This window comes from Crassostrea angulata, chromosome 10 (assembly GCF_025612915.1).
Source record: "Crassostrea angulata isolate pt1a10 chromosome 10, ASM2561291v2, whole genome shotgun sequence".
Lineage (NCBI taxonomy): Eukaryota > Metazoa > Mollusca > Bivalvia > Ostreida > Ostreidae > Magallana > Magallana angulata.
Window position 1 is genome coordinate 208669 of NC_069120.1, and position 15282 is coordinate 223950.

The following is a 15282-nucleotide window of genomic DNA, read 5'->3' on the forward strand; positions in this document are numbered from 1 at the left end:
AATATAGAACCACAAAAAACAACTTGATAACTGCTGAAATATAGAACCACAAAAATAACTTGATTACTGCTGAAATAGAGAACCACAAAACTAAAACAACATTCAAGAAACAGAGAAACCACTCAGCCATTTCAGTCATGCACTCACCCCTCCTTTCTGAAATGGATCGTTGGAAGTTTGGGACTTAAAAAGTTTGCGTTTTCCTGTGTCACCACGAGTTCCATAAATGCAGATGAAGACGGAGGCGGTGGTGTTTGCCCCCTCGGTGCCCCCCGTATGTACCTCCACCGTGTAGGTCACCACTGTAACCAAAGCAACCATTAGTAGGACAGACAACCACAGCAAAGCACTGTACTCAATGCAGAGAACTCCCAAGATAATTTATTTTACCTGGTAAAATCTTTCCAATCTGAGAAATCGCAAATTCTCGCCATATGTCTCCATCATCATGGGCACGAGACAACCACCTGTTGACCTCAATGTCAAACTCGTCTCCGGTGGAGCTGTCTTGAAGCTTAAGCTGTTGGAGAAACATTTATTATGTATGGTCAAAAAATACAAAACTATAACATCTGTAAAATATAAGATATATAAAGTTGCAGCCCTGTATCTATTCAGTTATATATCACATTACCTCTATGTGTCACATTACACAATTATTGCTGTTTTGGAGGTCAATGCGATGATTTGGCTACCCGAGAAATACAACATTCATTGAGCATAAAAGGCCAAGTGAATAAGGTACTTTGAAGGTAGCTAAATCACTGTATTGTCTGAAAAACGGCAATAATTGTTTCATCATTTGATTCAATGAAATATCGATATAGACAAATCAACTTGACCGTTATCAAGTGAGGAAAATCTCATCATCTTTATTTAGTTTGTTAAAGTCTGGTTAATTTAGTCATAACTGAACACAGTGAGAAATGCAAAATTTCATTGGACAATAAGAATGATGATAACCAATCGTAACCTTGTGGAAAAAATCCAATGTTATATTCAACTTATAGGTCACATGCAGGTGAACGTAATGTTTAATTATTTCTAGAACATTAGATATCAGCCATTCAGAGAGTTAGTAATTTATCAATCATATAATAATTACCAGACGGGAGTATATATATATATATTGATCTTTACTATGTTTCAGTCTCCATGGCATGTCAGTTTTTTTTTTTCAGTCTCCTCATTATATCATACTACAGGCATATACTATACTCCTATTTATCAGAGGAGCGTTACCTTCTCTAGATACCAGCCACTATACTATATACTATACACCTATTAATCAGAGGAGCCTTACCTTCTCTAGATACCAGCCACTGTACTATATACTATACTCCTATTAATCAGAGGAGCCTTACCTTCTCTAGATACCAGCCACTGTACTATATACTCCTATTAATCAGAGGAGAGTAACCTTCTCTAGATACCTGCCACTATACTATATACAATACTCCTATTAATCAGAGGAGCCTTACCTTCTCTAGATACCAGCCACTATACTATATACTATACTCCTATTAATCAGAGGAGCCTTACCTTCTCTAGATACCAGCCACTGTACTATATACTATACTCCTATTAATCAGAGGAGAGTAACCTTCTCTAGATACCTGCCACTATACTATATACTATACACCTATTAATCAGAGGAGCCTTACCTTCTCTAGATACCAGCCACTATACTATATACTATACTCCTATTAATCAGAGGAGCGTTACCTTCTCTAGATACCAGCCGCTCCCTGGGTAAGCCTCATTGTGACCAATGCGAATCTTGTACACCTCTCCAGCCCCACTGCCAAAGGACATCTTTAAGATAAAAAGCAGAAGAAGTCCTTTAATATCCTCAGATGTTTCTCAGAATTTCACATTTTAGAGTAACCATAGATGATTGAAGTTCTACAAGGTTATAAGATTTCTTTTACAGACACAAATTTATTTGACTCATCCTTTTAAAGACTTTGATATTTTATTTCCTCTGTGAGTTACCGGATCCATACCTTGATGATGTCTGTGGTACCCGCACGGAAGAAGCCATCTTTACCGCTGCCTAACTTAAGAGGACCAGCACTACCCTTGGTACCATAGGCATACAGGAACACCATGTTGCTGGTTGCCATGGATTCTTCCTTACCAGTGGTGATCCATATTTTCCAGTCACCTTCTGCAAAAGAAGTTAATGAGAGTTTCAATTCCCCTGAATTGAATTCTTCTGAATCCAGGAAAGGTCACTTATTTCAATCTTTTATTTTGTTGAGCATTGGCTTTGACTTGCAATTTTGATTTTCACTTAAACAAATAAGTTTGTACGTGGCACAAGTTGAGACACATACCCGGTACTGCAATATGGCTACAGATAGATTACAAATTCTGACATTAAACTTTCCTTCTGACACTCACCTTTGATGGTGTTCTCCTCATCTTCTTCAATGATGGTATCCACTTGAACTGGAAGAACTTCTACAAAGCAAAATCACTTAACATCAGCCATGGTATAATCGTGAACCCCTCGTCTGTCTCAAAATCCACACTGACTGCACACTATACAATATTAGATTGCAAGACCCAGTGCATTAACAATGTCCTCAGTGGTTAAAACAATTTGCATCAATACAAAATAATATTAATAAATAAGATAATTCAATGATTTCTTAAATCTGAACTGGACAATGATTGAGAATTATTACATAAAGTAATAATGTATGTACTGCTATACAAATAAATGTTATCATAGTTTACAATTGATATTATCTGAATTATTAAATGAAAGATGCAAATGACTGACAACATTCAGCAATGCAATCATGGTACCAGGGTACCATCATCCACAACATGTAAACAACATTGATAAGATGGTGAGTGATAAACTGATTGACTTAAAATCTGCATGAAGTGAAAAATCACAACAAAATAACCAACACCACCAAACAGTTGTATATACTTACTCATTATATTAAAGCCATCATGCATAGAATACACTGACAGGAGAATTACATTCAAAACACATGCCCACTCCTCTTATATAAAAATAGTCCCAAATTGCTTACCAGTGCCACTCATTTACAAGTATTAATTCATCAATTTTGCTTGTATATGTACCTCTAGCAGTCCAGGCTTTATACATAACACATCAAAGCTCTTGCAGTTGACATAAAGATAAGAGATAATCTACGACACTGTGCCTTCCCCATTGTCTTGCTACTATGAAACTTCTAAGATGGATCTTCCGATTCTGGATTCATGGTCGGAAATCATTTAAATAAATTATTACATGTATTTTAAAAAATCTTGAATCTGTTTACAATGGTAGTCCGGTCCATTTGAAAAGTGACATTTATATTCAAATTTAATTCTTTACTTATCAGAAAGCCAAAGAATATATTCAGAATTTCTGAAATGTTTTCTGGAAAAATAATTCCAACGTATCGTGCCCATGGTGAAAAGCCCTCGTAACTTTGCGTTATATATTGAACAGCAGATATGGATCTCCTTCACTTTTCATCTAAATGTTTTTGTGATTTTTTTTGAAATTGTGAAACCATTTCCCTCAGATGAGTATCAAGAACAAGTAAATGTCTTGAGAGACGTCAAGCACGTCAAACATAAATTTCTTGGTCTGAACCCATTAAAGCTCACAGAACCGCATGATCAGCTTTTAGCAATTTTAAACTGTATTGATACATAATTGATCAAGGGAGAGCTATTGGCTTAGTTGAGCTTAGCTAATCCCATCAAACAAAGAGCTTCCTGTAATTTGTTATTGTCTGCCTTTATATGGTTTGGGTTGTACTCAAACAACCATGACTGTGTTGTATTGGTTTACAGGTTTATGGTGTCAATGGTTTACAGTAAAAGGGTTTAACAGTATCATTAGTTTAGAACTTCACTGATTCAAAGTGTCAGCAGTTTACAGTAGCAGTGTTTTACAGTGTCAGTAGTTTACAGTGTCAGAGGTTTACAGTGTCATAGGTTTATAGTGTCAGTGGTTTACTGTGTCAGGGGTTTTCAGATCATTGGTTTATAACATCATTGGTTTACAGTGTATCAGCTTACAGTGTCAAAGGTTTACAGTGTCAGTGGTTAGCAATATCAGTGTTTACAGTGTCAGAGGTTGACAGTGTCAGGGGTTTACGGTGTAAGGGGTTTACTGATTTATAACATCACCAGTTTACAGTGTAAGTAGTTTACAGTATCAGTTTACAGTGTCAAAGGTTTATGGTGTCAGTAGTTTGTTATGTTAATAGTTTACAGTGTCAGTGGTTTACAGTGTCACAGGCTTAAAGTGTCTGTTGTTAACTGTGTCACTGATTAGTGTCTTTACAGTGTCACTGGAATAAAGTGTCAGTGGTTTACAGTGTCGAAGATTTATGGTGTCATAGGTTTACAGAGCGACTGGTTTACGGTGTCTTTGCAGTGTCATTAGTTAACAGTGTCATAGGTTTACGGTGTTGGTGTTTACAGTATTACAGGTTTACATTCAGTGTCATAGATTTACAATGTCATTGGGTTACAGTGAAGTACAAAAGATATGGACAATAACATCCTGGTTCTGTAGCTTGTGTTGAGACATCACAAAACGAACAAACCGCTCAAACAGGTTAGTCGTCATTAGCAACAGATAAACAGTTAGTGGTACATGATTGGACGGCTTACCCTTGATGTCTGAATATCTAATGGTAGGAGCAGGTTCTGGTAAAATGGACAAACACACATCTTGTCAAGTGTACACGTTTATTGTCAATTAGCTACAGAGGATTCGTTGTCTAGAGGAAACCAGCTACTGGTTCATAATTACATCTAAATATGACACTAAAATCAAGCTGGTAAGGCACAGGGTTAAACACAATACAATTCAATCTGTCAAACAGGTTAACAGTTTCACGTGTAATTAGTGACAACACAGTTATACAAGCACTTGGTGATTTTTGAAGTAAAACAATATTTTGATTTTTAGATGTTTTTAAAAACCAGACAACTGCGTAGATACACAAGTGTTCCAAAATTACATGCTGCTTCATATTATATTACACAAAAAAAATTCATACAAAAGCTTTTAAATACATGATCTATTATAATATCTATGATATGATATGGCACAAATTAAAAGAAACAAAATTTGATAACTTACTTAAAATATACCAACAATAGTCATCAAAACACAGATTTCCAAATGAAAATGTAATATCTGATACATCTGCAAAGGGATAAATTGATACTGGATATATTTGGCAAAAAATTACTCAACTGTATGGGTATATGCATGAGTATTTAATGTTAGTCATGCAGACACAAACTGTAACATGCACTGAGTGAGTATTCTTTACATTACTTGGTTATTAACTAGCATACTGTTGATTATTACATGTTAATTAGTATAATGAGGAAATTGATGTCACATGCAGACTGGATAATGTAATTAATTCAGTGTAAGAAGATATGAGAATTTAACAAAATATCATTATATACATACATCCTGAGAATATCAAAGCAGTCAACATTGAACACAAGTCAAAAGTCATCGTCATATGTAGTATCTATGGCCCACTGGCTTACTTTGGGAGGTTACACCAACACTGTCTATAGTGTAATTCACTTAAAGCTACTTATAATATTTCAAAATACCAATTTAGCCTAAATGTAATATTAACCAGCCAGCATTTGACTATATGATGTCTTATGATGAGTTATGGAACTGACTTTTCATTCACCACTTTGCTGATTAATAAATAAAATAAATCTTAAAATTGATCATGTATGTTTTTGATACCATTGCAAATAAAAATTCTGACCTCCACCTCTGCAGTCAATGAATAATTTTTTCCTTAGCATTTATTAAGAGTTTGTTCACATTATTTTGTGCATGGTAACTTGTCCTCACACAGACTCTGTAAAATTCATCCTATATCACTACTGCCTATGGACACTTATTTTTGATCTATTAAACCTTGGCTGATTTCATTTAAAATAATAAAACCAGTAAGTTTCTGAGAACATAACAAATCATCAGCTTTTGGACTTGTTAAAAATGTTGTTGTGTATAATAAAGCAGTGGAAATTTGTTGTACAAAATAAACTTAAAATGTGAAATTTCCTTTTCCTACATTGATGCTTTTCTGTCTGTGAAGTTTCTACTGAGAGATTGGAGAGAAAAAAATCTCCTAGTGCAGATCAAAGTATTCTGTTCCTAAATCAATGAGATCAGAGGGATGTGTGACTATACTGCCGAAACACTACTGTAAATTATAATAATTACAATATGTATAGCTACAATGTATCTGAAAATATATTATTGGAGTAAACTATGTCTCCACTAGCTAGTACAGATGCTTCTATTGTATATATACAGACACTCGAGTCCTATTGTTAATTAAACTACAGTCATAGCTCCAAAATATCCACAAGCAATTTATCACAGAAAATTAGAGAGATTAATCACAAAATCAGCCATAGCACCATGTTTTAATGTCTAAATGCTATGGGAGGGAGGCATAGTGTTAAAGACAACTCCCTACTGGCAAGGAAGTGTGGGTAGGAAGCCAAAGGTCAGAGGTCAGGGTTCATCTGTCACCTACCCTTCACAACCAAGGTCCGCTCAATGCGCCTGTCTTCTTTATTCACATCCAGCCACCTGTAAAAGGAATTCATTATTAATAATAATAGATATAGCATCATTTCTAAAAGAAACTTAAGACATTATATACCAAAGGCCAGTTACAGAAAAACTCGTTTAGTACGAACACGGATATTGCGAATTCACGGATATAGCGAAGTCATCTTGGATCCCCAGCTATGTAAATTTAATGAATTTCTTATACGGTTATAACGAATTACGGATATAACGAAGTAATTTCTTAGGTCCCAGTGACTTCGTTATAACCGAGGTTTGCTGTATAAGGCATTGTTTACACATACAAAATCTATATAACTTACTTTTCACAAGGGAAGATGTACTCCTCCTTAGATTCCTCACTTTCTCTGATCATGATCTTGTCTAAATACCATCCCTGATCACTTCCTGTCCCATCATGTCCCACAATGCACTTTTCTAGTTTTCCCAGAGATACAGCCTCAATTTCAAAGATGTCCACCTAATAATGTTTTTTTCATGATATATGTCATACTGGTATATATTATAAAAACAAGAGCCATCTATCAAGATGCCATATCATATGACATACTGAAATAGTCATGTCCCTTTACCTGTCCGCTCCTGAATTTGCTGATGTTGTTGGAATTAAGCAGCACTCTTTTTCCTGTGTCACCTTTCTCTCCAAAAATGTTCAGGTAAACTTCAGCATTTGTGTCTGCCTCATCCACATCCCCAGTGTGTACCAGCACATAGTATTTAAAGACTGGAAAAAAAACAATGAAGCTTAGAAGTTTACCAAGGAACAAGACTGCTGTAGTGTTATCAGCAGACATTACAGTACTGGAGGGAGACAAGACATTTACCTGACGGAGTTTCCTCCCCTGGCCAGATAGCAGGAAGTTCCCTCATGATCTCCATGTCCTCATGTTCCCTTGACAACCACCGGTCAAACCGAAAGACCAAGGTCTCCTCTGTCTCCACATTGGTTAACTTGACCACATTCACTTTCCAGGACGGTTTCTTCTCTGCCGACTTTGGAATGAGTTCCAGGCGAATCTTGTAGAATTTACCCACCTTAAGGCTGGCCTACAATACATAAGACAAAGTTTGAACTACAATGTCAAACTTGACAGACTGATTTTTCACTTATCAAATATTTCTAAAAGTTTGAAAAAAATAATGAAGAGTGCATATCCTTCTTTGAACAATGAAATCTAGTTTAAGAAAAGATACTTTAACAATCTATAAAATAAAATTTTGGTGTAGCATTCAACTTTAACAAGAGAACACTCACCCTAAATCCGTCCTCGTTGTTTGGTTGAAAGATTGGCTTTCCAGGTGGCGCCTCCAGCCTGACTCCACCGGAATTCCCGGTCTCTCCGTAAACCACAACAGCCACATCCGCATTCTTGAGTTCCTCAATGGTGGATACATGGATGTTCCAATCATCCTCTGTCAAAAACACCAGATAAATCAAGCTTTTTTTCATATATGGCTTTTATTTTCAAGATCAAACAATTATTCTATCTATATGCACATAAGTCAGTTCCAGTAGACATGTACCAGCACGTTTGTAAATACTTGAACAACTCGCTTTGACATAATGTTAAAATTATATGATATTGGATTTCAGAAGAATAAACACACTGTTAAAAACATGATTTGCTACCTAAAACTTTTATATGAAAGAAAATGTTATATAAACATTAAGCAGGAAATAAAAGTGCATGAAGTTCTGAATCTCAACACCTTATTCATTGGCAGATATTAAATACATATTAGACTTTGAGTTCAGTTTATTACTAAGGAAACTTTTACAAAATTGTATCATATACAATGTACAATGTATTGTACATGAAATACAAAATCATATCAAATATAGGATTTGGGGGTTATAGCTTAAATTTGTTCTTGCAAAGTTTAAAACTATATAAGAAAAAAAATGGATATCAAAATACTTCATTTGAATATATGACACTGCACAAGAGAATCAATATAATGACACAGCTTAAAATACGGAACAAGTAAATAGCATATGATAATATGATATATAGTATAAAACGATTAAAACACTCAGAAAAAAGCAGAGGTATTTGATGTTTTTACACCAGTCAGTATTATGTGCCACAAAATAAACACTGTACAGGCATGCAATAAAGAAGACATCTTTTTAAATTTTTACCATATTTACTTGCATCCAACAGAAAAGATAAAATTAACACACACACATTTAATAAAAAACCCAAAATCAAGACATTCCGTTGTCACTGATCCTGAAACTTCAAACTATGAATAGACACTCCATATCCAATGATCATGAGATCAGATTAGACAACACACAGAATTATAATATATTTCCTGTCATTGAAAATAAATGTAGTAAAGTCCCCATGATTAAGAGTTAAAACAACAAATAGATGCATGATATACACTCCTGCTATCAATTAGACTTCATGTCACAGAAAACACTTATAATGTCATCCTGTTACAAACTTTATGTTACAGAAATTCTTGTATCATGACATTCAGTAACTAATCTGTATCACAGAAATTCTTGTATCATGTCATTTAGTTACTAATCTGTCTCACAGAAATACTTGTATCATGTCATTCAGTTACAAATCTGTATCACAGAAATACTTGTATCATGTCATTCAGTTACTAATCTGTATCACAGAAATTCGTGTATCATGTCATTCAGTTACTAATCTGTATCACAGAAATTCTTGTATCATGTCATTCAGTAACTAATCTGTATCACAGAAATTCTTCTATCATGACATTCAGTTACTAATCTGTATCACAGAAATACTTGTATCATGTCATTCAGTTACTAATCTGTATCACAGAAATACTTGTATCATGACATTCAGTTACTAATCTGTATCACAGAAATACTTGTATCATGACATTTAGTTACTAATCTGTATTACAGAAATTCTTGTATAATGTCATTCAGTTACTAATCTGTATCACAGAATTCTTGTATCATGTCATTCAGTTACTAATCTGTATCACATAAATACTTGTATCATGACATTCAGTTACTAATCTGTATCACAGAAATACTTGTATCATGTCATTCAGTTACTAATCTGTATCACAGAAATTCTTGTATCATGACATTCAGTTATAAATCTGTATCACAGAAATACTTGTATCATTTCATTCAGTTACTAATCTGTCTCACAGAAATTTTTGTATCATGTCATTCAGTTACTAATCTGTATCACAGAAATACTTGTATCATGTCATTCAGTTACTAATCTGTATCACAGAAATACTCGTATCATGTCATTCAGTTACAAATCTGTATCACAGAAATACTTGTATCATGACATTCAGTTACTAATCTGTATCACAGAAATACTTGTATCATGTCATTCAGTTACTAATCTGTATCACAGAAATACTTGTATCATGATATTCAGTTACTAGTTTGTGTCACAGAAATATTTGTATCATATCATCTAGTTATACATTTTGTGTCATAGAAATACTCAGTCTTGCATTTTTTTTTTTTTTTTTAACAATTGCGTCAGAGAAATTTTTTGATCATGTTCTCAAATTTAACACTTTGTGTGAAAAAGATATAAAATTTTACATTTTGTTTCCAAGAAACGCTTTTATCAAGTCATTTGTTTATTTACTTTTTGTCAAAGAAACAGTTAATGTATCATGTCACCAAGTCAGATATCCTACGTTACAGATATAGAGCAGCTTGAATTTGATATATCATAATAATACAACAACAGATCAGCTAGAAATTGACTGTGTAGGAGAAACTTATTCAGACCACAAAGGTTGTGGTTGGTAATAGAAAGTGATCAGCTGTAGGCTGAATAGTGTGTTCATTACCTGGTTAAGTTACTAGAATGAAATAACACAATCATTACTTATCAATAACAACGTTGTATAGCTATCTTCTTAGCTCAGGTGTCAATGCACCAAACTCATAATTTTCTCTTTTTTCTAATATTTAATCTATGACATCATAATTTGAATGAAAACTTGTTGCCATTTGTGGCAAACACACTCTTGGTACCACCAGAGGAGGTATCATTAAATAAAATTATGGTTGGGATGAGGAAGGTGAGCATACAAGTATACATTGTGATTTTAGTACAAGTATTAGAATAACTCAAATACAATCAAATGCAATGTCAGAATGGGTAAATCAAATCATGATATATAAAAATGATGGTTATATCAGCCTGAAGGAGAAAGCACGGGGAGGGTTACTGCAGAGAACCCAATACTCACCCCCCACACGAAATCGGGCATCCTCAGTCAAAAACACTAAAAGTTCCAGGAATTATACATTATTGTTAAACACTAAAAGTTCCAGGAATTATACATTATTGTTAAACACTGAAAGTTCCAGGAATTATACATTATTGTTAAACACTGAAAGTTCCAGGAATTATACATTATTGTTAAACAAGGAAGTGGAAACAAAAACTTGGGACTGGTTTGTTCTCTTGTAAATTTTGAACACATTATTTGGAAAGAGAAATTTCAGAGATTGTTATGTCAAGGACTCTATACTGACCAGCATGGCCGGGCTTGACTGGGGGCGGAGATTCCTCCCTGGGGGTCTCAGATCTCACTGGCTCCTCTACCTCTTCCTCTTCAGCAATGCTAGGAGTCTTCCTTACTCCCCCTGTCAAATCAATGGAAATCAATACAAAAAATCAATTGGTTACACAACTATTTGTACAATATCTGACTACTTTTCGGCCCCCCTCTATAGTTCCTATTTCCTCTAAGTGAGTCATGCATATTCTTCATAACATCTTTTCAGCTTAACTTGAAATGTTGATGAAAATAAGGACTTGTTTTTCTTCTCAATCCTGTTCTACAGAATTTTATGCTTAACCATACCTTATTGTTATACTTTCATGTTAAATACTGAAATCTGATTGGTTAAGACGCAGTTCATAATCCGTTCTATTAACCTCAGCGTTAGCAACACACTTAGCAACTGGTAACATTAAAAATTGTTACATGCGCAAAAATTATGCGCGTACGGTTCGCTGTAGAATTCACGTTATTCCTATACTGGTACTGTACCAGTTATCGGCTAAGGAATTACGAAAAGAAAACATTAAATTTTAGCTGATAACTGGTACAGTGCCAGTATAAAAGCAGTAAAATTTTCTTAAAAATTAAGACATTCAGTATAACAAAATAAATACTGCCTGTTTGGGAGGATAACAGTTGAAATCGACACCCCTCGAAAACCATTGTCAACCTCCGCGAATGGTTTTCTCGGAGTGTCAATTTCAACTGTTACCCTCCCATACAGGCACTATTTATATAATATCAAAGGAGGAAATGTGGGCTAACAAACAATGACCTGTTTTCTAGTCTTATATAAATGCGTAACCATATCTTCATATCAAAGGAGGATATAAGGAATAAGGAATCATTCTTTGAGTATTATGAGGTAATAATTTCGGTCGGGGCGTGATCAAATCCGCCCGAAGGGCTTTATGATAGATTTAATCACGCCCCGACTGAAATTATCACCTCATAATGAATGATTCCTTATTACTTATATTTATATAATTTTAAAGCATCGTACGATTAAATATTTAAATATAAATAAGCAAACCCCGCTGGCGCCTCAATTTGGCTTTATGAGTTATATAGTACAAAATCGATATGTAGTGTTATCCCAGGCATAGACACTGGAAAATGTAAATATATGTGGGCTAATACACAATGACCTGCTCTAAATCGTAGGCTAAAAACTCAGTGACCTGTTCCACAGTCCAATACTTTGACCATACTTAAGTATTACAGGAAGAAACATGGCTAACACTCGATGACCTGTCCTTCATCTATTACTCTTCACCATACTTTGCTATCACAGGAAGAAATGTGGGCTTACATTCGACAACCTGAGGAAACAGGCGGACATTGGGGACCCCAGTATCACAGGAAGAAATGTGGGCTTACATTCGACAACCTGAGGAAACGGGTGGACATTGTGGACCCCAGTATCACAGGAAGAAATGTGGGCTTACATTCGACAACCTGAGAAAACAGGCGGACATTGTGGACCCCAGTATCACAGGAAGAAATGTGGGCTTACATTCGACAACCTGAGGAAACAGGTGGACATTGTGGACCCCAGTATCACAGGAAGAAATGTGGGCTTACATTCGACAACCTGAGGAAACAGGTGGACATTGTGGACCCCAGTATCCACTGTCGGCCACACTCTCCCGTCCGGCTTCATTCCCAGGTACAAGCCTCTCTGTGAAGCAGACTGCAGGCTGACATATCCCCCAGATCTACGCTTCTCTACAATAAAATGTGAGGCCTCATCCCGGATACCCTACATAAAGAATAAAATACAAAATCAGGATTATATCATAGAGATTACTGATTACAAATCTACACTATCTATTGGCTAATACTGTTATACATGCCTCATCTGACAATCTATTGGCTAATACAACTCCTTACCTGACCATCTATTGGCTAATAAAACTCCTCACCTGACAATCGATCTTCCCATCCTTCAGGCGGATGTACTTCCCAGGATGTGAAATGCTCTCAAACATTCTGACACCATTGCCCGCCACCTTGTGAACCCTGAACTGTGCCATTTTACTTGACGGTGTTCCGAGGGCGGTCATTGTTAGGTCTCCGTTTATGTTGATAGCTTGATATAAAGATGTAGCAAACACCACCACCCCGCGGTGCCTGAACATTCCCTGTCATAATAAAGAAAAACAGGTCGTTGAAGTAGATAAATGTAAACCATTCATACCTTTATAATGAACTTGTATCATCATAAAGAGGTTATTTTGTTCATAATTTAGCAAAAACTGTTTGCATAAGACATACAGTAAAATGCGGTTATAGCAAACATGCTTATAATGAATTGTCGCTTACAGTTAAGTGATTTTCATTCCCCATGACTTCATAAATGTTGTTAACTTATGGATGTAATAAATTACTCCTATAACAAAGCAAAATAGCCCATCCTTGACACTTCATTACAAGCATATTTTACAGTACATGTATGACAACAAGACATACTCTACTCCACACATTTGTCCTTGGCTTCCTTACCTTGCAGTAGACAAAGAATCTCCGAGTTTTCTCCTTGTCCAGGATCCCCCTGACGTCTGCTGGGTGACCTTCCTCATCAAAGGTCAAGAACTGGAGCGGGTTCTTCACCGACTCGAACATAATGGAGCGGTCCCCCTGGACCCTCAGTCGGAACTCACAGTAAGGGCCACTGCCCTTCTGCAACAAAACAAATTATTCCAATTATCATTTGTAAACATTTCCTGACTTTGCAAAGCATAAAGATCAATGAAGTTAAATCTATAACATCTAAAGATTTGAAATGATTCAGTCATGACTATTCCCTTTGGAAGAAATACCATCAGTCATTTGAAATTAAGTCAGAGACATTTTTTGTATGCTTTTGCATTGCAAAATTCACACAATTATCATGTAAATATTGCTGACTGACTTACATGTGCAACCATCTTGCCATTATCGATGCAAACAAATGAGTTAGGGTCTGGGACACTGCTGAACATCCGCACCATCACTTTCCTCTGGACCACATTGAACACAGCTGTTAAAAACAAGGTCAAAACACTGAACACAGTGTCACCGACAGGATCAATAAGGGTTCAAACCAAAGCTGTCAAAGACAGGATCAATAAGGGTTCAAACCAAAGCTGTCAAAGACAGGATCAATAGGGGTTCAAACTGTTGAACACAGCTGTCAAAGTCAGCTCAAAACTGGGGACCATTGAAATATAAGACAAGGTAAATTTCTATGTCTGATATAACAGACTCATCTTTGATGAATGTACATGCTTTAAAGCTGAACACCGCTCGTAAATAGGCACTGGCCGCCATATTTCTCTTTAATCACTGCTGTCCCTACAACCCTTATATAGGGGACAGACCTCTAAACAGTTCAAAGTACTTCGCTGTAGAGGTCTCACCTGTGTGGATGTACATTTTGCCTCGCCGTGTTACTCGGTCGTGATGAAATTATCAAATTTTACGGACCTTTTTGAAGCCAGGAGAATACTAACATCAAATAAATTGGTCAATGCATTATTTACGAACAGAAAATGAAAATAAGATAAGAAAAAAATGCATAAAATCTAAAGACCACGAAAGGAATACTACATGTTGGCCACGAGGTTCAGGTGTGCAATCGGGTGTAACGAAATCGAGGGGTTTATATACCAGGTATCTGTGTGACGGTGCCTATTTACGAGCGGTGTTCAGCTTTAATGTATGTCTGTTTTAATTACCTTCCCTCCCCATGTCCATGTCACGTCAGCTGTCATTTTTATATCTAACACAAGCATATATACTTCCAAGTCAGTTCATGTCAGCTTATATTTCAATGTCTGATACGACAGTTTACTACCAGAGTGTGTATGTGTTCATGAAAAAAATCGGATGGACGACCTTAGAGCTACAGATCTACTTGTTAAAAAGTTGCAATTATAATACAGTGCACAAAACACTGTGCTAATTTTGTTTATACACAAATTTTGTGCAAAATATTTGTGCCAGTAAGTTCTCCAGGCAATTTACTCCTGATATCGTCACTTTATTTACTTCAGACTTTCTTTTAAACATGCTACATAACACCTCAGAAAATGAAATATCAGTATATTAAATTCATGTGC

At 35.6% G+C, this 15282-nt stretch overlaps 1 protein-coding gene across 5 annotated transcripts in view; it reads right to left on the reverse strand.

The window, feature by feature from the left end:
- LOC128167854 (lipoxygenase homology domain-containing protein 1-like) overlaps nucleotides 1-15282 on the reverse strand; it is a 47706-nt gene that overhangs the window by 25191 nt on the left and 7233 nt on the right. For 2 of the 5 annotated variants that reach the window (XM_052833792.1, XM_052833793.1), the window contains exons 12-28: nucleotides 14098-14201; nucleotides 13685-13861; nucleotides 13105-13323; nucleotides 12764-12941; nucleotides 11148-11258; nucleotides 10859-10894; nucleotides 7890-8047; nucleotides 7459-7681; nucleotides 7207-7358; nucleotides 6937-7094; nucleotides 6579-6634; nucleotides 4660-4695; nucleotides 2407-2466; nucleotides 2007-2170; nucleotides 1726-1815; nucleotides 391-520; nucleotides 148-302 (exon numbers count right to left, since the gene is read on the reverse strand). In XM_052833792.1, the coding sequence (XP_052689752.1) occupies nucleotides 148-302; nucleotides 391-520; nucleotides 1726-1815; nucleotides 2007-2170; nucleotides 2407-2466; nucleotides 4660-4695; nucleotides 6579-6634; nucleotides 6937-7094; nucleotides 7207-7358; nucleotides 7459-7681; nucleotides 7890-8047; nucleotides 10859-10894; nucleotides 11148-11258; nucleotides 12764-12941; nucleotides 13105-13323; nucleotides 13685-13861; nucleotides 14098-14201 (2207 nt within the window). The remainder of the gene's footprint in view (nucleotides 1-147; nucleotides 303-390; nucleotides 521-1725; nucleotides 1816-2006; nucleotides 2171-2406; nucleotides 2467-4659; nucleotides 4696-6578; nucleotides 6635-6936; nucleotides 7095-7206; nucleotides 7359-7458; nucleotides 7682-7889; nucleotides 8048-10858; nucleotides 10895-11147; nucleotides 11259-12763; nucleotides 12942-13104; nucleotides 13324-13684; nucleotides 13862-14097; nucleotides 14202-15282) is intronic. The other 3 variants (XM_052833795.1, XM_052833794.1, XM_052833796.1) reach the window with 3 other exon arrangements.